The sequence below is a fragment of the Carlito syrichta genome, unplaced genomic scaffold (genome assembly GCF_000164805.1).
Source record: "Carlito syrichta isolate Samal-C Ts95f unplaced genomic scaffold, Tarsius_syrichta-2.0.1 Scaffold258652, whole genome shotgun sequence".
Classification (NCBI taxonomy): Eukaryota; Metazoa; Chordata; class Mammalia; order Primates; family Tarsiidae; genus Carlito; species Carlito syrichta.
In genome coordinates, this window is record NW_007202748.1 from 93,915 (window position 1) to 116,074 (window position 22,160).

Here is a 22,160-nt window from a genome sequence, read left to right on the forward strand (position 1 = left end):
AGAATGTGCAACTTGATTTCTGCCTCCAGGAGCCTAACCTGTAGGAAGAGATATAAGAGCTTCTCAGATAACAATGATATGAGGAGATAGAGACAAAATCAGCCTGTTTTCAAATCTCTCTGAACATTACACAGTTATAATTTTGGGCAGCAACGTTTATTGAATCACACAAACCATACAGAGTCTGTTCTAGATACTAAATATGGTAAAGTGGGGGAAAAGAAAAAATAAGATATCGCTGACTTTGAGAAGTTTGCTTTCTTGTTAGATCCTCACAACATAAGAAACAAAACAAAGAAGTGACTTGTTCTGGGTCACATGGCATGTTAGCATCAAAGGAACAAAATAAGGATTTTTGACTCTTAATCAAAGGGTTTAAGGGTGATTTTTCAAGCCACTTGGTTCAGCATGTACTAGTCTCTTGCCAGAGTTTAATCATTGAGCCCAGACCACTGTCTTAGAATGTGTAAATATTCTCCCCCACTTTCTTAGTTTATTCTTGCATTGCTAAAATGACAGCAAGTAAAATTAAAAGGCATTTAATAAGTGAGTGAAGCCCAACCTGAAATCGCAATTGTTCTAAGCATGAACCTTTGATTCCCTCTAGATTGACATAACCTTTTGAATCAGAATAGCTCTGATCTCAGCTCTGTCTTGAGAAGATAAACTATGCTTAATCCAAGAAAGCAGTTTGAATAAAAACAGGAAAACCATCAAACTGAATGGAATACGGAAAGAAGTAGAGCTCACTATATTGTTAAATGCCTTATTGTTCAATTTGGTGACCCCTTCATCCTTGTGCTGTTCATCCTTGTGCTGTTCAGCATTTTTTTCTTTTTATTTTTTTTGTTGTTCTTTATTTTTTAAACAAGTGCCATAGTGAGAAGGAGGGAAAGTGTAGAACAGGGAGTTTGATCCATAACTGACATGGAACTGCCCATCTTTCTAGCATTTGATAACACTAAACATCATCTTAAAATGCTTTTCTTCAGAGTATGACTTGACTTTCTCCTTTTTTTTTTTCTTCATTCTAATTCTTGCTAGCTTTCATCCCTGCTAATCTCTTAACAGATTTGTTCACCAGTTTCAGAATTTTGGGTTCATTCTATTTCACTCAGTGTGTTTTCTCATCATAATCTCAGGCCTCAATTTGATAATTTCTCCCTGGATGCCTCACAGATTTAGTTTTAATAATAATAATAATAAAAGTTAGCATTTGTTGGCACTTCAATGTGTACCAGCCACATATACATCATCTTATTTAATCTTCAGGGTAACTTTATGCATTAGATACTGTATTTATTGATGAAGAAACAAAAGATTAGAGAGTTGTGTAACTTGTCCAACATCATGCAGGTAGAAAATGGCAGAGCTGGAATTTGAATTCTTATCTGACCACAAAGTTTTTCTAAGGATTTTATTTTCAAATACAGCTCAGTTTATCTCAGATGCCAAATTTGACCTCAAGTCTTTATTAGTAGTAATGATAGTAGTTAAAGCTGCCAATTTTAGTGGCTTACTATGAAGGCTTGCTGTGTGCTAGGCACCATGCTGAATATTTAGCTGGTATTATCTCATTTGATACTCAAAGCAATCTTTTAGATTGTGTTAATTCCATTTTATAGATGAAAGGCTAGCTCTCAGAGAGATTAAATACCTTCCCCACACTATTAGTAGTAGTGCCAGGATTTGAAGTCAGGATTGAATTAGTTGACTCCAAAGCCCATGGTTTTAACTATTATGCTGCATTGCCTCTTGAGCCTCCTCTTCCTTTTCCTGTGTCCCTTATCAGTGAAATCACTATCCTCTTGGTTTCTTTTTTTTTTTTTTTTTTTGAGTTGGAGTCTCACTCTGTCCCCCAGACTGGAGTGCAGTGGCCGCTCCCAGCCACCACAGCCTCTAGCCACTGGGCTCTGGCGATCCTTCCGCCTCAGCCTTCCAAGTAGCTGGAACTACAGGCGTGCGCTACCACACCTGGCTGATTTTTTATTTATTGTAGAGATGAGGTCTCGCCAAGTTGCCCAGGCGGGTCTCGAACCCACAGGCTCAGGCAATCCACTCACCTCAGCCTCCTAAGGTGCGGGATTAGTTGAGCCACCAAGCCCGGCTCCTCTCAGTTTCTAAATAAGGCAATCTTGTCCCCCTAATCCAACTTGAGGCAGACATTTCATACCATTAGATTTTGGCATAGGATCTTTTTCTAAATACTCTTTATTCTTAGTTTGTTTGTTTGTTTGTTTTTGTGAGTCAGGGTCTTACTGTGTTACCCAGGCTAGAGTGCAGTGCAGTGGCACAATCATGGCTTCCTGCAGCCTCAATCTCCTGGGCTCTGGTGGTCCTTTTGCCTCAGCCTCCTGAGTAGCTGGGATTACAAGTGTGCACCACCACAGCCGGCTAATTTTTTTTTGTAGAGACAAAAATCTCACCATGTTGCCTAGGCTGATTTTGAACTTCTGGCCTCAAGCAATCCTCCCACCTCAGCCTCCCAAAGTGCTGGGATTACAGGCATGAGCCACTGTGCCTGGCTATGTTATTCATTCTTTTAGCAGCTTTTGGAGTACCTAGCATTCTAGAGATAGGGATGAGCATACAAATAAACATTCAAAAAAATTGACCACAGGAGAATCACAAAACTTAAACCATGTAGTACATTCTAAAAGAACCGTGTGATCTACAGTAGTGCTGCTCCCTCCTACAAAGCCCAGCTCCCATGTTGTCACCATACCAACCTCACTTGGCCATTTTCTGACCTTTTCCTGGGCTCTCTCAGTTTCAAGATTCTACTCACACTATTTCTTGTGCATAAAATATCCTTTCATCCGTATCATCTTTTAAGACCAGCTCAGATTCAGCTTCTTTTGAAAATTTTTGCAATTTGATTCCTCGCTTTCTACATCCTCATAGACTTTTTTGTACAGGAACTTTTTATTTATGACTACATTTGTCACTCTCACACTAGTCTGTGACCCTTGGAGTATAGAAACTGCATCTTTGATGTCCCCCCCACCTTTTTGTTTTTTGGGGTTTTTTTTTTTGAGTTGGAGTCTCACTCTGTCGCCCAGACTGGAGTGCAGTGGCCGCTCCCGGCCACCGCAGCCTCAACCTGCTGGGCTCCAGCGATCCTTCCGCCTCAGCCTTCCAAGTAGCTGGAACTACAGACGCGCACTACCACGCCCGGCTAATTTTTTGATTTATTGTAGAGATGAGGTGTTGCTGCCCAGGCGGGTCTCAAACCCGCGGGCTCAGGCAATCCACTCACCTCAGCCTCCCAAAGGTGCAGGATTATAGACTGAGCCACCGAGCCCAGTTTCCCCCCCCCTTTTTAATTTATTTGCTTATTTTTGAGTTGGAGTCTCACTCTGTCACCCAGGCTGGAGTGCAGTGGCACAATCATGGCTACCGCAGCCTCAAACTTCTGGGCTCAGGCTATCCTCCTGCCTCAGCCTTCTAAGTAGTTGGGACTACAAGTGCACGCCACCATACTCAGCTTATATTTTGATTTATTTTAGAGACAAGGTCTCACCATGTTGCCCAGACTGGTCTTGAACTCCTGGGCTCTGGCAGTCCTCTTGCTTCAGCCTAAGTGCTGGGATTACAGGCGTGAGCCACTGTACCCAACTTCCTTTTTATTTTGAAATAATTATACTCATAAGAAGATGCAAAAATGGTACAGATAGTTCTGAATATTCTTCACTTAGCTTCCCCAAATTGTGACATCTCAGGTAGTCATAATACAATATCAGAAGCAAGAAATTAACATTACTGTCAAGTAGTCTACAGACCTTATTTAGTTTTTACCATGCCACCTTGATTTTTTTTTTTTTTTTTTTTTTTGAGTTGGAGTCTCACTCTGTCGCCCAGACTGGAGTGCAGTGGCCGCTCCCGGCCACCGCAGCCTCGACCTGCTGGGCTCCGGTGATCCTTCCGCCTCAGCCTTCCGAGTAGCCGGAATTACAGGCATGTGCTACCACGCCCGGCTGATTTTTTGATTTATTGTAGAGATGAGGTCTCGCTGCCCAGGCGGGTCTCGAACCCGCGGACTCATGCAATCCACTCACCTCAGCCTCCCAAAGGCGCGGGATTACAGGCTGAGCCACCGAGCCCGGCGCCACCTTGATTTTTAAAGCAAAAAGTAATACAGAAAATGAAAATTACAGAAAAGCACAAAGAAAAAAACTGTAAGTCATTCATCATAATATCACTATATAAATATAACCACTTTTAAAATATCATTACAGACTTTTCTGTGTACCTCTGTGACTGAATATGTTTTCATTTGTTTGCTGTATAAAATGTGACTATGTAATACTTGTTTTATAACCCTTAAAAATAAATCTATAGTTTTAAGGCCAGGTACAGTGGCTCAAGCCTGTAATCCCAGCACTTTGGGAGGCCGAGGCAAGAGGATTGCCTGAGCCCAGGGGTTCGAGACCAGCCTGGGAAACTTGGCGATACCTCATCTCTACAATAAATTTTGAAAAAATAAAAAAATGAGCCGGGCATGGTAGCACACTCCTGTAGTTCCAACTACTTGGAAAGCTGAGGCAGAAGAATCACCTGAGCCTAGCAGGTTGAGGCTGTGGTGGCTGTAAGCGTGCCACTGCATCCAGCCTGGGTAACAGAGTGAGTCTCCAACTCCAAAAAAGAAAGAAGAAAGAAACTATACTTTTAACCCAGACATGGTACACACCTGTAATCCTAGCTACTCAGGAGGTGGAAGGGAAAGGATCACTTGAACCCAGTAGTAGGAAATCAGCTTGGGCAACATAGCGAGACTCAATCTCAAAGGAAAAAAAGAAGTTATACTTTTAGAAACTGAATTTTAAAGAGAAATTTGACGTAAGATTAAAATCCTGACAGCATATACAAATATTCGTAGAGAGGATAGACTCACTGAAGGAGATAGGTCAGTGCAGTTCTGCAGCTCTTGAGTTGAGCCAGGAGGGAGAAGGAAGTATGAGGCTCTGAGACAGCCATCCTAAGGAAAAGGGAACGGCTGTCTGGTAGGGTATATACTAAGATCATTGAGAGGCAACACTTGCCAGGTAGCCCAGTTGAATTTATTACAGCATGAATTTTTAGAAATCAGAATGAGTAAGTCATTGGAAACAATAGTTGGTGGGAAACGAGAGTCAGTTCATCAGAAGACTGAGTTTTTATCTCATTTTCTGTCTCTAGGAGAGAAGCCTTTCCTTTGTGAAGCCCAAGGATGTGGTCGTTCCTTTGCTGAATATTCTAGCCTCCGAAAGCATCTGGTGGTTCACTCAGGTATTAGGATCTGTACCATTCATAGATTTTAGAAAAGTAGACGAAAGGTTAAAAGGGTAGGGAGTGGTAGGGAGAGACCTAAAAAAGAAACAAACTGTTCACCATTAAGGCAAATACAGCTTCTCATCATTGTGACAGAATCAGAAATCAAGGCCCTTAATGCATGCATTCAGAGGGTCTTATAGTCAATGGAAAAAAATCTAATTATTATTTTCAACTGAGTTTCTAATCCAGACATTTTTCTGAGCAAATTTATTTGGAACTGATCTGGGTGCTTTATAAGTTAAGTTACACCAGCATGGTTCCTCTTCTTCAGGAATTGACACGTCCATTCTGGGAGAGCATTTCAAATCAGAAGAAAGTGAAAAGATTAATATCAGTGGCAGTGGTATCAGTAACGTTACTGCCTTCTGAGCACATGTTAGTGATCCTGCTTCAATTACTATTTTGGTAGAAACTATGCCTTTGTCAAATGGAACCACAAACCTTATATGTGTAGAAGAAGATAGAAGAGTAAGACTTAGTGACCTGTTTTCTGCTTTTGAGCCTTAAGTTAATTTCCTATAATTCTGTAACTTGCTCATTCTGTGCAGTTGACCTGGTCTTCCCTGCTAACTATGTCTTTCAAAATATCTGAAAATATTCTACAGCAACCAGACTTTGTAAGCTCAATAGAGAAAGCCAAAGTGATATCTTCCTGTCTTCTCTCCTACCCCATCCTCCCAACCAGAAATCTGATACAGCCCAGGAAAAAACCTATGCCTTGTTAGAGGGACTGTTTCCTACAGGCTGTGGTAATTTACATTGAAAGCAAGGCTGGAAGGGTAGTTTAAGAAGGGCCTAAAATATAAGGAAGGAGAGTTTGTGGTGCCTGCTGAAAGTACAACCTAATGAGAACTCACTCCCCTTACTGGAGATTAACCTTGCAATGATACATGAGCTAAACTGAAACAGGAAGAGATTAGATGGCTTTTTTATTCAGTCTGGTTAGGAAGTCTACCCCAGGGTAGTGGCAGGGAGCATGGAAATTGACCCAGTGCAGGATCTGTTGGACTCCACAATTGATTAGATATTAAGTGATACAGAAATGGAGGCAGCAGGTAAGGATTATTGATTCAAGAAGTGTGGTAGTGAAGATAAGAAGGAATAGTTGGCATTCTCAATTATCAGGCTGGTGCACATATTATGAGAAGAAGTTAGAAAAGTATAGGAAGAGATGATGTTAAGTGTTAGAGGTCTGTAGACTAGCCTGTAAACTTCTTGGAGGTGGGAAAATTCCTGGCACATGGTAGGTCAAATTTGTTGATTGAATGAATCAGTTAGAGTGAATAAAATGGTAAATAGCAGTGAGTGAGGACACAGCTGAGAGTAATAGCATAACTTTCTGGTAGACCTGTTCAGATTTTAGGATTTTTCCCTAGTGTACACCTCAACACTTTAAAAGCTGGACACTAGAGAAAATGAACCATAGAGGTTATTCAGAGCAGAAACTTAACCAAGGAAGAGCTGAACCCAACATGGAAAGATTCTAGGATGGAATCAGGTAATTTTTGAAATGAGTGGCTGTGAGAAACAAAGGGAAGCCAGAACAGGAGGAGTGAAGAGAAGGAATTGGAACTCGTTATTTATGGTGAGGAAAGCAAGTTAATTCAGTGGGAGCAAGGGATTTGGAGGGGGGCAATCAATCAATCAGGAATGTGAATTTCTGAGTTGAGATCTTAAGTGTGGATATATAATGTCAAGTTCTAAGTACGGGTGGCACACTGGTAAACTGTGGGCCAGATGTGGATTTCAGATGTGTTTTGCTTATATTGTTTATATTTTACTTTAGTTTATTAATGTAAAATTATGTCAAACATATACAAAAGTAGAGGAAAATACTATTTTTTACATAACAACAAAGCGGTTATCATACTTATCAAAATTAACAATAATTTTTTGGTTTTAAACTTACCCAGCTCATGTTCAGATTTTTCTTGTTGTCTCAAAAATGTCTTAATGTTGGCTTAAATCAGGATCCAGCAAAGCCCATTATTGCACTGAAGTCTTTCAAATTTAGATCTTTCTGCACTCACTTTGTTTTTTTCATAGACTTGTTGCAAAACAGAGTCACTCGGTTCCTATAGAATGTCTCACATTCTGGATTTGTTGATTTGCTTTCTTGTACATCATTTAAGCTGTTCCCCTGTATGTCCTGTAAATGGAAAGAAACTCTAAAGGCTTCAAGGGTTCAAAGTTTTTGACAAGAATACATTAGAAATGGTTCTGTGCTTCATTTTGTATCATATCAAGAGGCTTACGTTTTAATTGTAAGTTTTCAGAATAAGGAATTGGTGCTCTGGTTGCTTCTAGTATTTTTTGATACTATTACAGATGAAATTGTTTTCTAGATTTTGTTTTTTGAGTTGTTCATTGCTATTATATAGAAATGCAAATGAATTTGTGTATTGATCTTGCAACATTGGTTGCAACTCTTTTTTAAAAAATTTATTTATTTATTATAAAGATGTGGAGTACAATTCAGGGTTAGGCACAAAAACATTGATCATGCAGGTACTCTTGTTGATGAGTGTGCCCCTCCCTCCTCTAGCAATTTCCCTCAACTGCCAGTCCCAATAGATTCCTTAGGATTTTCTACATACAAGATTATATCATCTGATAATAAACATAGTTTTGCTTCTTCCTTTCTAACCTAGTTGCCTTTGATTTCTTTTTCTTGCATTATTGTACTGGCTAGAACCTCCAATACAATGTTGAATAGAAGTGGTGAGAACAGGCTTCCTTATCTTATTCCAATTAAGTATGATGTGAACTATAGTTTTTTCATAGATGCCCTTTATCAGGTTAAGGAACTACCATTCTGTTCCTGGCTTGTTCAGAGTTTCTTATTATGAATGGATGTTGGATCTTGTCAGATGTCTTCTTTGTATCTGTTGAGGTGATCATGTTGTTTTTGTGCTATATCCTGTTAATATATTACATTATATTAATTGCTTGTTGCACATGAAACCAGTTTTACATTTTAGGATATATCCTATTTGGTCAGGGTGTGTAGTCCTGGACTTGGTTTTCTCATAGTTTTTAAAGAATTTTTATATCTATGAGGGAGAGGAAACAATTTATTTTAAAATTGTGTATTTATTCTTACGTGTTTCAACTTCAGTCACCTTCAGAGTACTCTCCATTTGATGCAGTACACCTATCGAGATGCTTTTTCCACTGCTCAGAACAGTTTTGAACACATCAATCTTGATGCCTTTTAGTGCTTCCGCTGTTTTTTGTTTTACCTCTTCCAATTTACAAAACATTTCCCTTTGAGGACTTTTTCACTGGGGAGACAAAGTCACTGAGGTTAGATTGGGTGAATAGGGAGGGTGGGACATGGGGGTCATGCCATTTTTGGTCAGAAACTGCTGAACACTCAGCGTGGTGTGGGCAGGTGCATAGTCATGGTAGAAGAACTAGTCACCTGTCTGCCACAACTCAGAATGTTTCTTCCACAAGTCATGGTGCAACATTCTCAAAACTTCCAGATAAAAACTTTGGCTGACTGTTTTCTCCAGAGGAACAAATTCTGAATGTGGTATAAAGGACCCACCCTCCAAAAGATAATTCTGTGTTTTTTGGGTCCCTTCCTGGTATGTTCATGAGGGATTTTATTTTAGTCTGTAGTATTCTTTTCTTGTGACATCTTTGGCTTTTGTTTCAAGGTAATACTGGCATCAAAAATGAGTGGGGAAGTGTTCCTATCCCCTCTATTTTCTGGATGAATTTGTATAGGATTCATATTATTTATTTAAATGCTTTAAGTAACTTTCACTAATAAAACTATCTGTGCCCGGACTTTTCTTTTTGGTAAGACTTTTTCCTATACCAAACGTCATGACACAATGTTATATAATAAAACTTTTAATCACTCATTCGGTTTCTTTACTTGTGATATATTCAAACTTTCTATTTCTTGTAGGTTCAGTTGTGTGATAATTCTTATATTCCTAGTAATTGTCTGTTTCATCTAACTTGTCTAATTGGAGTAAAGCTGTTTATAATTTTTTTTTTTTTTTTTTTTTTGAGTTGGAGTCTTACTCTGTCGCCCAGACTGGAGTGCAGTGGCCACCGCAGCCTCAACCTGCTGGGCTCAGGCGATCCTTTGCCTCAGCCTTCCAGGTAGCCAGAACTATAGGCGTGCGCTACCGTGCCCACCTAATTTTTTGATTTATTGTAGAAACAAGGTGTTGCCCTGGCTGGTCTCGAACCCGTGGGCTCAGGCAGTCCTCTCTTCTTGGCCTCTAGGCTTGAGCCACCGTGCCCGGCCTATAATATTTTCTTAAAATCATTTTAATTTCTTTGGGGACTTCAATGATATTCCTCTTTTAATCTTGATTAATTGTATCTCGATTATTAATCCTTGTTTATTGTATCTCATTTTTATTTAGTTTCTTTAGTTTTGTCTAGTTTCTCCTTTATTCTAACTAAAGCTTTATCCATTTTTCTGATCTTTTCAAAGAAACAGCTTTTTATTTCATTGATATTCTCTACTGTTCTTCTGTTTTTCATTTCTTTGATTTCCATTCTAACTTTTATTATTTATTTCCTTTTTTCTTTGCTTTAGTTTAATTTGCTCCTATTTCTGGTTTTTTAAGGTGGGTGCTTAGATTATTGGTTGGCTGTTATTTTTGGCCAAAAGGAACCTCTCTTGTTGGCCTTTGTGTGCTTTTAACAAAACTTATTATTAACATCTTTGCTTTGTAACACAATAGATCCAAGACTCATCTCAGACTTAGAATCAGCTATTCTTCCAAGGAGTACTGGTTCCTTTTAGTGGAAACCACAGCCTGGGGGCCATGTGCTCACTGCTGTTAGGTTGTCATTGCTTCTAGGACTTTACGGTGGACAGAGCTAGAGAAGACATTTTTTTTAAAGAAAAAGTGTTGTATACTAATATTTCCAATTCAAATTTTAACATGAAAAGTTTTCCAGTTTTTTTCTCTTACATTGAAAATCTTGGTTCCTAACATTAATATAATTACTTATATTGTTCATTTGTCTACATAATGAAGTTTCATACTGTTTGCAGCTGTTTTTCTTAGACTGTGTTCTATTAAGGATAAACAGTCAAAATACTATGTCTAAATACCCTTTCAATAATTGTTTCATTATATCACCAGCCTGATAATAAAGATTTGCTTCAGTTTCTTCAAGTGCTAAAGATTTTTTTTATTTAATTTTATTCTTTTTATTATGTAAAGTCAAAACTAGATATATTCAAAAAAGTCTTGATTACAGTTCTCTTTGTCCTTTTCCCTCCTCTTCTCTTGTAAGTATTTTTATTTCTTTTTCGTTTACTTTTCTAGTTTGTTTTTTGTGGGTTTTTTGTTTTTTGTGTTTTTTTGGCAAACATAAGCAAGTGCAGATTATTTCTTACATTGCCCTTCCTTTTTACCCATATGCTTTTTAAAAATCAAAATATAATTCACATCATAAGATTTACCCCTTTGAAAAATGTGCAGTCAGTAGTTGTTAGTACGGTCATCCCTTGGTATCCACAGGCGATTGGTTCCAGATCCTCTGAATTCCAAAAGCTAAAGATACTCAAGCTCCTTCTATAAAATGATTCAGTATTTACATATAGCCTACACACATCATCCCATATGCTATATGTATCTCTAGATTACATACAGTACGTGATACAGTGCAAATGCTATGTGAATAGTTATGCTACATTGTTTTTTATTTGTTTTTTTATTGCTTTTTTTTATTTTTTCAAATATTTTTCAGCTATACTTGGGTGAATCTGTGGATGCAAGGGGCCACTTGTATATTCATAGTTTTGCAGTTGAATTCTAGAATGTTTCATCATCCCCCAAAAAATTCCCATATCAAGGAGATGATTAAAAAATTTTCTTAAAAACCTGTATTTATTGGAAGTCAGTGTCCATTCCTTTCTTTCTCCAGCCTGTTGCAAGCATTATCCTACTTTCTGTCTCTGTAGATAATTTGCCTGTTCTGGATGTTTCATATGAATGAGATCATACAATGTGGCATTTTGTGACTGACTTCTTTCATTTAGCATATATTTTCAAGTTTCATTCATGTCATAGCATATATCAGTACTTCATTTCTTTCTGTGGCTTAATAATATCCTGTTGTATGAATTTACTGCATTTTTTTAATCCGTTCATCAATTGATGGATTTGGGTTGTTTGCCACATTTTGGTTGTTTTGAATAATGCTGCTGTGAGCATTTGTGTACAAGTTTTTGTATGGCTATACATTTCCTTTTTTTGTTTGTTTGTTTTTGTTTTTGTTTTTTTGAGTCAGAGTCTCACTCTGTCGCCCCAGCTGGAGTGCAGTGCACATGCATGGCCACCGCAGCCTTGACTTGCCAGGCTTAGGTGATCCTTCCACCTCAGTCTTCCAAATAGCTGCAACTACAGATGCACACCACCATGCCCAGCCAGATTTTGTGATTTCTTGTAGAGACAAGATCTCACCAAGTTGCCCAGGCTGGGCTCAGGCAATCCTCTCACCTCGCCCTCCTAAAGTGCTGGGATTACAGGCTGAGCCACCGTACCCAGCCGGTTATACGTTTTCATTTCTTCTATGTATATACCTAGGAGTGGAATTGCTGAATCATATGGTAACTCTCTGTTTATTTTTTTGAGAACCTGTCAATTTTCCAAATTGGCTACACCATTTTACATTTCCACCAGCAATGTATGAGGGCTCCAGTTTCTCTACCTCCTCGTCAACAGTTGTTTCTGTCTGTTTTTGATTATAGAAATCCTGGAAAGTGTGATTCCTTTCCTTTCTTACATAAAGGTAGCACACTATATGTAGTTCTGTACTTTTTTTTAATCTAACATGCCAAACCACCAGTGTATAGAAGTTTTCCTTTATTTTTTTAATTGCTTTGTAATACTCTACCATGTTTATATTCTACAGTTTTTTCTTTTGCTGTACAGGACTACTGCAGTATCTATAACTTTTTGGTCTCTGTGATGACTATTTGAGTTGTTTCTACTCTTTAGCCATTTTAAATAATGTTGCAGTGAATAACCTGTACAGGGATTATTTCACATTTGCCACTGTAACTTTGGGTCAGATTCCTAGAAGTTGGATTACTAGGTCAAAGAGCAAGTCCACCTATAATTTTTCTAGATATTACTAGATTCCCCCACCAAGGTCGTAGTCTTTTGTATTCCCATCAGCAATGAAGATTGCTACACAGTGTTTTCATCACTTGTGAATTTGTTCTTAGTATTTACAAATTAGGAAGTTTTACCTAAAAATTCTTAGTTCCAACTTCTCAAAAACATCAGGGAATTGGTGGTGCTAGGCCTTAATTCACACATGGCAATAGATGGCACAAACTGAACAACTGCCCCTTTTCTGGGGAAAGTACTCTCCAAGTTACGATGGCCCCACTTGACCATTTTATTTACTTTTGCTACTTACCAATCCCCTGTAGACATGGGTTTCTAACCCCTGCCCCAAATATGGTTCTCTGGGTAGATTGAATGGAGATTGAGAGCTTTAGCCATGAAGACAGAGAGGGCAGTTCAGATCATTATGTTAAACCACCACCAGTGTGAATTTTGAAGACACCAAGAGTGTGGCAGGAAAGATGACTAAGCAATATTATGAAGCCAGTAAGGGAATCCTTTAGAATGGTACTGATCCTAGAGGTGTGTGGAAGACTATCTGAAAAGGAAGAAATACTGTGTGGGGCTGCCATGATTCTATACAAAAGAGGTGGTTTTTTGAAGGTAGCAATCCAGTAGGTGTGGAAAGGAGCAGAGGCCAGGAGCAGGAGGCTTATCAAAGCTCTCCTGGTGAACTGACTCTTCTTACCTTTCCTATGTCCTGATGCTGGGAAAGGTGGGGAATGAGAGAAGGAGCAGCCTCTTATGTTTAACATTCTCTAGGCTTCTCCATCTAGGTCTTGAGTCCATTCTCTTGCTGTAAGAAAAGTACGTTGTCTTTTTTACTTCCTTTTCTTAATCTGGTTCCTGTTTCAGGAGAGAAACCTCATCAATGCCAAGTCTGTGGAAAGACCTTCTCTCAGAGTGGGAGCAGGAATGTGCACATGAGAAAACATCACTTGCAGCTGGGAACAGCTGGGAGTCAAGAGCAGGAGCCAACTGGTGAGTGGAGTGGGTATAGTGGAGGGCTGTAGCTTCTAGATTCAAAGCCAAACTGCTGGTTTGCTTGGTTATCTGAAAATTCTCTGATTCTGTTTTGGGTAAAGAGACACTGTCTCGTTTGGTGGGCTGGTGGTTTCTAAACATAGCTGTACAGTAGAACATCTACAGACTTTTAAAACATAGTTTCTTGTTGCTTGTCTTCCTCTTCCCCCCCAATAAAAGCCACCTGAGAAATTAGATAATTTGTGAGTTCAAGCCCAGAATCTGACCAGGCGCAGTGCCTCATGCCTATAATCGTAGCACTTTGGGAGGCTGAATTGAGAAGATTGCTTGAATCCAGGAGTTCAAGACCAGCCTAGGCAACATAGCAAAACTTTGTCTCTACAAAAAAATTTAAAAATTAGCTGGGTGAGGTAGTGTGCACCTGTAGTCCCAGCTACTCAAGAGGCTGAGGCAAAGGATCGCTTGAGCTCAGGAAGTTAAGGCTGTGGTAAGTCTTAATCATGTCACTGTACTCCAGGCTGGGCAACAGTGAGACCCTGCCTGGGAGAGAGAGAAAAAAAAAACAGAATCAGACTCTGTATACAGTTTTAAAAGTTCCCCTAGTGAGTTTGATGTTGATAAGTGCTGATCCATTAGCCGGCATTTGTGTAGCACAGTGATAAGAGAGTGCTGTGTGACAAAAGTTTAAACATTTTTTACTTACCAGTTATGACTACCTTTTTACCCTACACTTGATGACTAATCTTTACTTGTATTCCTTTTCTATGCCTTTCCTTAATCAGTTATTCCAAATACTACTTTCTAAAGATACATCCATCCCAGATCATGTGCTAATTCTTCAGATGCTGAATTCAGGCAAGGATAATTACCCCCGAGGGAAGGCACAATCCTTCCCTTCTAGGTTTATTGTTTCCTGAGGTATGTGAAATAGGAGGTGGCATCCCGTCTGTAAGTTAACTTCTAGTAATGAAAGAGAAGGCCGTCTTCCTTGCGAAGCAAAATGAGAACCAGGCACAGCTTTGACTGCTGAATGTCTCTCACATCCTCTTCTCTGTGCAGCTGAGCCACTAATGGGCAGCAGTTTGCTTGAAGAGGCTTCAGTACCCAGTAAAAACCTGGCATCTGTGAATTCCCAGTCCAGCCTTGGTGGAGAGTCCTTGAACCTTCCAAATACCAATTCTATCCTGGGAGTTGATGATGGTAAGATTCTAACACTCCTTTATTTGGGGAAAATGGGCTGCACCCAGGGGCTAAGGCATGGGGTGTCTGCAAAATGAAGGTTTAAATTAATCTCATTTGTTGTGAGTAGTTGTGATATTTAACAAGTAGCATTTATGTTATTTTCTGGGGTGGATAATTGAATCTCTAAAAACAAATAATTTCATTGAAGATAATGTAACAAAAGAATAAAGAGAAAAAAGTTTTAAGAGAAAATTATTTATAATCCTAGCATCCTAGCCCAACTATTTCTATCTTTCCTATTGCAGTTATGGAAGAACTTAACTTTTAAAACATTTAAACAGAACATAACCAGGTTTTACAGAGGAGATATAAAGCAATTTCTCCATACCTTCAAAAGCCATATCTTCTGGAGAAAAGAAAGGGCTCTCTAGGAAACACTTGCTCCTCTCTGGTATAGAAATTTCACCCAAGTTACACAGGCCAGGCCCTCTTCTCTGAAAAACTTAACAGGTGAGGTCAGCATGCATTTATTCAGTGCCTACTCTGTGTTTGGCACCATGGGAAAAACGAAAGTAGAAGATAGGGACCTTAAAATTCTGTTGAGAAGATAAAACTTACATATACACGGGAAACAACATAGATTTTATATAAGCACACATTAAATTATATGATACAGTCTAGAAGAGCAGTACAGTATACGTTAGAAAGCCTCTAGCCCTAATTTTTTTTGAGGGCTCACTGGTATATTTATAAACTCTTTTCAGAATATTTTCGTGGTGATCCCACTGATGAACATTTATTAAGCATAGATCCTATGTTTGAGTTACTCATGGCCCAGTCAGTCAGTTTTGGGTGTAAGTGAGTATCTTTGTGTAACTTTGATGTGGAGCCTGTGAGGCTTAGAATGTGCTACCATAATAAGCCTCCTCTTTTTCATAAATTATGTTAGTGGATAACCAAAGCATAAGGCACAGAATTGCATTGAGCTAGTTTGCTGGTCTTGAAGAAGAAAGTACCAAGGGAAGAAGGGGCACTGAGTAGGAACTTTGGAACCATGTTTAACTTGGTCTGTCCTTGAGCTGCACATATTGTGCTGTTAGTATTTGGCTTTGGTTCACTGATCTGCCTGCCTAAGCAACTTTTTAATCAAGTTAACAGTGCTAGAGCCATATTACTCTAACTTGGTGTATTGAGAAATAGTCAATTCCTATGCTAAGATTTCTTGCTTTTTCCCCATTCTCCTTTTGTAATACTTTCCAGATTTGCTAATAATGATTGTCAGACAGAAATTAACTTGGAAGAAGTAGAGGAACATGGGATTTCAGTTTCTCAGGGGATCATTTGAGAGACTTGATGATCCAGGTAGGTATATCTGTGAATTCTCTTTTTATTGAAACATTTTTCTGTTGTTTCACAGAAGTGCTTGCTGAAGGATCCCCACGTTCCTTGTCTTCAGTGCCTGATGTGACACATCACTTGGTAACCATGCAGTCAGGGAGGCAGTCATATGAAGTTTCTGTCTTAACAGCAGTAAATCCACAGGAGGTAAACCTTCCTTTGTTTCTGTGCAACTAATGTAGGGAATGATTGGGAATCCAGTTTAGAAAATCTGAAAAATTCTCCAATTCCCACTTCCTGGAAACTTTGACTAGAATTTCTTCCTTTAAGTTAAACATGAGTTCACCCTGCAAGGATCCTGAGTGCTGGGGTCTTATAAATTAGTCTATCATAGCTAGGACTCTCAGATTTAAAGTTCCTTCATATACCTTCCTTACTGATACCTGTTCCCACTGTTCTCTGCCTCACTATAATATGAAGATGCTGTTTTTATTTTATAAAGAAAATTACATCCTGGAAAAAAGTGGTCCCTTAGTTAAAAAAAAAAAAAAAAAATAGTGAAGTGACAAGATTATTAAAAATATTGTTAATTCTAGGGTCATACGTCTGGGAGATAACCAGGCTGAACCAGCTGGGCATTTAAGAATGTGTTCACTTGCTTGTTAAATTAGAACCATTATCTAAATAAAAGAGGGGTCTTAGGTTGATTATAAGCATTTCCAATTCTATGGTCTTGACTTTGACCTAGAAAACAGAATGAAAACCAGTCAGGCTTCTAGACTCTTAGGATTTTTTTATTGGTCTTACGTCATCAAAGTAAGATTATCACAGACTCATTCCATATGCATAAGCTTCTACCAAAACTCATGTAGCTTGGATCCTTTCAGTATTACATTAGTTTTTACAGTGCTCATCCATCTTTTCCCCTTGTTCCTTTCATTATACCACAGTAAGTTGTTGCATCATTCAAGTAATTCTGCATCCTATATTGAATATTCTCAATTATCCTATAGTATCCCAGAGTACAGGGCTCTGGGCATGCATATTAATGCTTCTGCTAGGATCATTCTTTGTATTCATGGGTGTGACTCAATGTGTAAGCCTTGCCCATATATTATATAGAAAGATTTTTGCTGTTGATATCATTGGTTCTTTCCAAAGTCATCTTTTTCGAGTGATTGCTTTAGAACTAATGATCTGTCTTACTTAGGGTGCCTTCCTCTTTCTCCTCTATTTTTTTCTCTTCATTTTTGCTTTAAAATTATCGGAGTTTTCAGAGAGAATATTATAATAACACATGTACCTATCTCCTAACTTCAGTAATTACTTTACACTGTTCTTGTTTTACCTCTTCTCTCCTTTTCGTTGTTTATGCTGGAGTACTTTAAAGCAAATTGTAGATGTGTCATTTCATCTGTATATATTTCAGTATATAATGCTAACAGATAAGATGTTCAAGAATAACTGTAGGGCTGGGCTTGGTGGCTCAGCCTCTAATCCTAGACTTTAGGAGGCTGAGGCGAGTGGATTGCCTAAGCCCACCAGTTCGAGACCAGCCCCAGCAACTTGGCAAGACCTCGTCTCTACAATAAAACCAAAAACATTAGCCAGGCGTGGTAACACATGCCTGTAGTTCTGGCTACTTGGAAGGCTGAGGCGGAAGGATCGCCGGAGGCCAGCAGGTTAATGCTGGGATGGCCATGAGTGTTCCACTGCACTCCAGCCTGGGCGATAGAGTGAGATTCCAACTCATAAAATAAAATTTAAAAATTGTAATATCGTTGCCACACTCAACCAAATTAACAATAATTATTATATCCTGTAACAGTCTGTGTTCTTCCTCACCACCTACCACCCACCCCCGGAAATGTCATTTTATGGTTGGTTTGCTTGAATCAGGATTCAAACAAGGCCCAAGGCCCATATGTTACATTTGGTTAATATTTCTCTTAATTTTCTTTATCTTTCCTTTTTTGAAAATGTGTTCATCTGTTTAAGGAATTGGGTCCTAAAAAATTTCCCACATTCTGTTTTGGATAATTGACTCCTTTTGTTCTTTAATATTAATTTCTCTATCCACCAGATTTCATTTGGTAGTTACATTTAGAGGTTTGATTAGATTCATCTCCCCCCCTCCCCGTTTCCCTTGGCAAGAATATTTCTTAGACAGTGTTCTTGCTTTCTATTGCATCTCATCAGGAGTCACATGATAATCAGTTGCTGTCCTTTTACTGACTTTAAGAGTGGTAGGTTATCTTAAAATTGTTGGCAACCATTACTGATCATAGCCTAGATCTGTTGTTTCCTTAAGGCTTACAAAATAGTGGTATTCTGATTCTCGTGTTCTCTCTGCTTTTATTAATTGTGATTCTTTTATAAAAGAGGTGTTTCTGTCATCAACCATATGGCTGCCCTGAAATAGCCATTTCAGGAAAATCATCTTTTCCTTTTATCTAGTTACAATTATCCTGACAAACCAATCTGCAACACTTAGCTTGTTCTTTTTAATATTTGAAACCTTGGAGCTTTTTTATCCTGTATGGGTATCTTTTTTTAAATGGATGTACTTTTAAGTTATCCCAAGTAAATGCCAGATGTATAAAAAAACTTCATTCATCAGATGTTTATCACATATCTAATGTTAGAAGTCCACAGGGTAGTAGTTATACTAAACAAAATGTAATCTCTACCTCCAATAACTTATAGGCAGAGTTAGGACCTCTTCCTTTTATAACTATATAATTATATAAATGGTACCCTTGGAGTTGTGCTGTAGAGGTTAGAATGGGAGGGGTGACAGATCCATAAACTGCAATTTTTAACAGTGTAAATACCAGTCTTGGGAAGCATTCAGAGAATATGTTTTAGAGTTTGAGACCTGAGAAATGAAATCATTCTGATGAAGTAGTAAAATGAGTGGGAAGAATATATCAGGCCTAAGGGCAGCAATCTACCTTCTGCAGAGGTGGAAGGTGACACGGTGTAGAGTGCCTCTGTGGAGCCACAGAGGGTCAAGTATGATGGGACATGGGATAGAGAAATGTACTGGAATGGAAAAATAAGAGCTGTAAGGATAAGACGGTCCTTCTCCTAAAGGGTCTTACAGAACTTGATTTTATCCTGGAGGCCATGGGAACCCACGGAATGGTTTTAAGTAAGCTATGGCATGATCAGATATGTGTTTACAGAAAGTCCAGTAAAAATGCATTTGTTCACTTGAAACTAGGTACATGGTTCTTGGAATTGGTTTCAGAGTGTCATGTATATATAGGTGCTGCCCACTCACAGCCTCAGGGAGACATGATAATACAGAACAGGCTGCTTAAAAACCAAAAGAAAGTATGGCCTTATGGTCCTATGTACTATCCAGTTTTATAATGGAAGCCCAAAACACTTCGTAGAAAAATACTAGTAACACAAAGAGGAAAGTGCTGCCTTTGATGTAGCTGTAAATCCTGCACTATCACTTTTTCCTCGTGAGTCTTTACGAGGGGAAACCCCCCCAAAAAAATTGTTTTTGGAGGGTGGGCCTCTTTTACTACCAGGTAAGTGGTTCTAGGAACCACTTCTAGGAACCCATCGGCTTCAGTGTACAAGCTAGCATTGTCGTGAGAGGCTGTGTCCAGCTTCAGTGAATTTTTCTTTTGGAGATTCTTTCAGTCCACTTCCCCATTTCATGATGGGTGATTTACCAGCACACCAGCCCACACTGTACTGCGTGTTCAGCAGTTTTTGCCCAATCTACCTTCTACAGAGGTTGAAAGTGAGAGGGTGTAGAGTGCCTCTGTGGAGCACTTTTGTGTTTTCTTTACTTTTGCCATTATTATTTTCCTGTTATCATAGGCATTTCCACTGATTATTTCCTCTTTTTCTTCTCTAGTTAGGGTTGTCACATCCTCTAATAACTTCAGTTTTTTTCAAGCTATAAGCACCCTAAGGCTCCAGGCTCAGTCGTCTTCCTCATTCAAGATCTAGATAATAATTGACCATTCCTCGAGTGAGCATTCTCTGATGCCAGAGAAAGTGAAAGCTATTTGCAACCCTTAAAACAATACATGCCCATCCCAACTTCTGTTATTGGAGATCAACATGCATTGTAGACCAAAATCTACTGATGAACTTTTAATTGGATTCCTGTAAATATGCTGTAAAAACAAAAACAAAACTTATCAAGGATGTCAGAGAACCACCAAATCAATTATCAGAAGTTACCATGGATAATATGCCAAAAATTACAAGTCAGCTGTCCTTCAGATGGTTCAGACAGGACAATTTCTGTTTTTCCTCATTATTGTCCAGGCCTCCTGAGAATTAGAGGACTCTGCACAGGCCCAACTGGGACCACAGCACTTTTGGACTCTCATGCTTAACCAAAGGTCATCCCAAATGGGGTTCATACTCACACTGAGTTCACATTCTTGACTCAAGAACCAGTATAAGTGATTTCCAGCTAACTCTACTTTTTAATGTTTTCCCAATAACACAAAGCAAAAAAACAGAATTACAAATTCTATAACATTTCTTATAAAGTGCCCTTGCTAAGTTTGAGTGCAAACATCTGGATCTTGGCCTACATTTAAGAATACACCATTCTTTCATTCCTCCCACATAGCACCAAATTAAATCTGTGGTTAAGTTTTTAAGTTTATCTTTAGATTGTAAAATTCCCTATCATTAAATTCTACTATATAAATTACCTTTGTCCAAATTAAGATCACCAAATAAGTAATTTCAAGTTCAATAATTTAACAGGTTAGATTTTAATAAGCTCACTGTTATTCTGAATTTTACTGAATTGTTCCCATCTCGTTTTTTTGGTACTAAAATGGAAACCAGTTTTATCAATTATTGTGCAAAAACCTTGAACAGAGCCCTGTGTGTAGAGTAGAATATCAGTGTTAGCTGCCATCATACAAGAGTACCTCAGGCTTATCTCCTTTCATCACAGGAGTTATTACTTTAAACCTAGGGAACTCCTGGATCTCTCATGAATTATTTCCAGCTCTCATATAGAACTTATAAAGGGAAGAGCTCTTTTTTCCTGTTGCCTTCTCCTACTTGAGCCTTCAGCCTATGCTTTGACTGACACTGGCTTAAATGATTTTGGTTCCATTATTTCTGATTTCCTGTAAGTTACAAACTCCATCACTGGTGAGTAGATGATTATACAAACAGTAGTTTTATATGCTTATAGACTCAGGATATTTGATTGCCATAGTTAAAATGCCAGCCTCATGAGTGGCTAAAGTGCTGTCCCAAGGCCAGTATATGAATGAAGTCTGTCTATGCATGTTTTTTGCTTTGGAAGTAAATACCCTTGACTCACTCCTGTAGTACATTTCCCATCCTTCACGCTTAATCCTTTTCCTTAGTAGGAATTATTTTTCCTGTAATTCAACTTTAACCTATTCCTGATTTGCTTCCAATCTTTTACAGCTACTAAACCAAGGAGATTTAACTGAAAGACGGACATGAGCATGGGTGCTGACTCCTAGAAGAGCAGCTCTATCAGATCTCAAAGCGCATATAGTGGGAACAGGATGCTATAGTTCACAACAAACCAAAATGAACCTGTGAAGGACAAGACTCCGTTTTTGCCTCTCTTTCTCTTCCCTGGCATAGAAGATGGATGTAGGAGAGCTTCTCTTCTAACTACCATCTGATCCAGAAAAGGAATGAAGCAGTGAGTTTGGGCTGGGTAACTGTACCTACCTCTCTTTCCACTGCAAAATTTTGGGATAGACTTCTCCTAAAAGTGAATTTGATATTATGTGTTGGGTGAAGTTTCTCTATGACTGTTGAGGGGACATTTTCCTTTGAAGAGTTTTCATCCTGGACTCATCTATCTTTTCATATGGATGAAATAAGTCCTGCCACCAACAGAGCTTCACCAGGAAGCTGAGCTCTCAAGATGCCTTGTTGCTTTGAAGAAGGGAGTGATGTCAGGTGACAGTCTCCCTTTAGCAACCTGAGTAAGAGACTCTCTGCCACTGGGCTGCAAAAAAATAAATTACTTGAATCTCTCCTTGGCCCAGGCTGAGGTACTATCTTGTCCTATACACCTCTACTTGGTCACTTTGCTTTCTTTGTTAATGGAACATATAGTAGCATGTCAAGAGGGTATTATTTGTTTTTGTTTTTAAGTTAAAAATCACATTATTCAGAGCTCCAGTTTTCCCTTTAAATAAACAAAACAGCCCAGATGGTTCTTTGGCTCTTGTT

The 22,160-nt window shown here is 38.7% G+C and overlaps 1 protein-coding gene across 6 annotated transcripts in view; it reads left to right on the forward strand.

Annotated features, from left to right (window-relative positions):
* Positions 1-22,140, forward strand: part of ZNF410 (zinc finger protein 410) — a 41,912-nt gene extending 19,772 nt beyond the window's left edge. For 3 of the 6 annotated variants that reach the window (XM_021709594.1, XM_008052158.2, XM_021709595.1), the window contains 5 exons: positions 5,179-5,268; positions 13,290-13,415; positions 14,478-14,618; positions 16,018-16,145; positions 21,375-22,140. In XM_021709594.1, coding sequence (XP_021565269.1) covers positions 5,179-5,268; positions 13,290-13,415; positions 14,478-14,618; positions 16,018-16,145; positions 21,375-21,413 — 524 coding nt within the window. In that variant the 3' untranslated portion in view covers positions 21,414-22,140. Of the gene's footprint in view, positions 1-5,178; positions 5,269-13,289; positions 13,666-14,477; positions 14,619-14,905; positions 15,247-16,017; positions 16,146-21,374 lie in introns of those variants that run through there. The other 3 variants (XR_503923.2, XM_021709596.1, XM_021709597.1) reach the window with 3 other exon arrangements.
* The last annotated feature ends 20 nt before the right edge of the window (positions 22,141-22,160 follow it).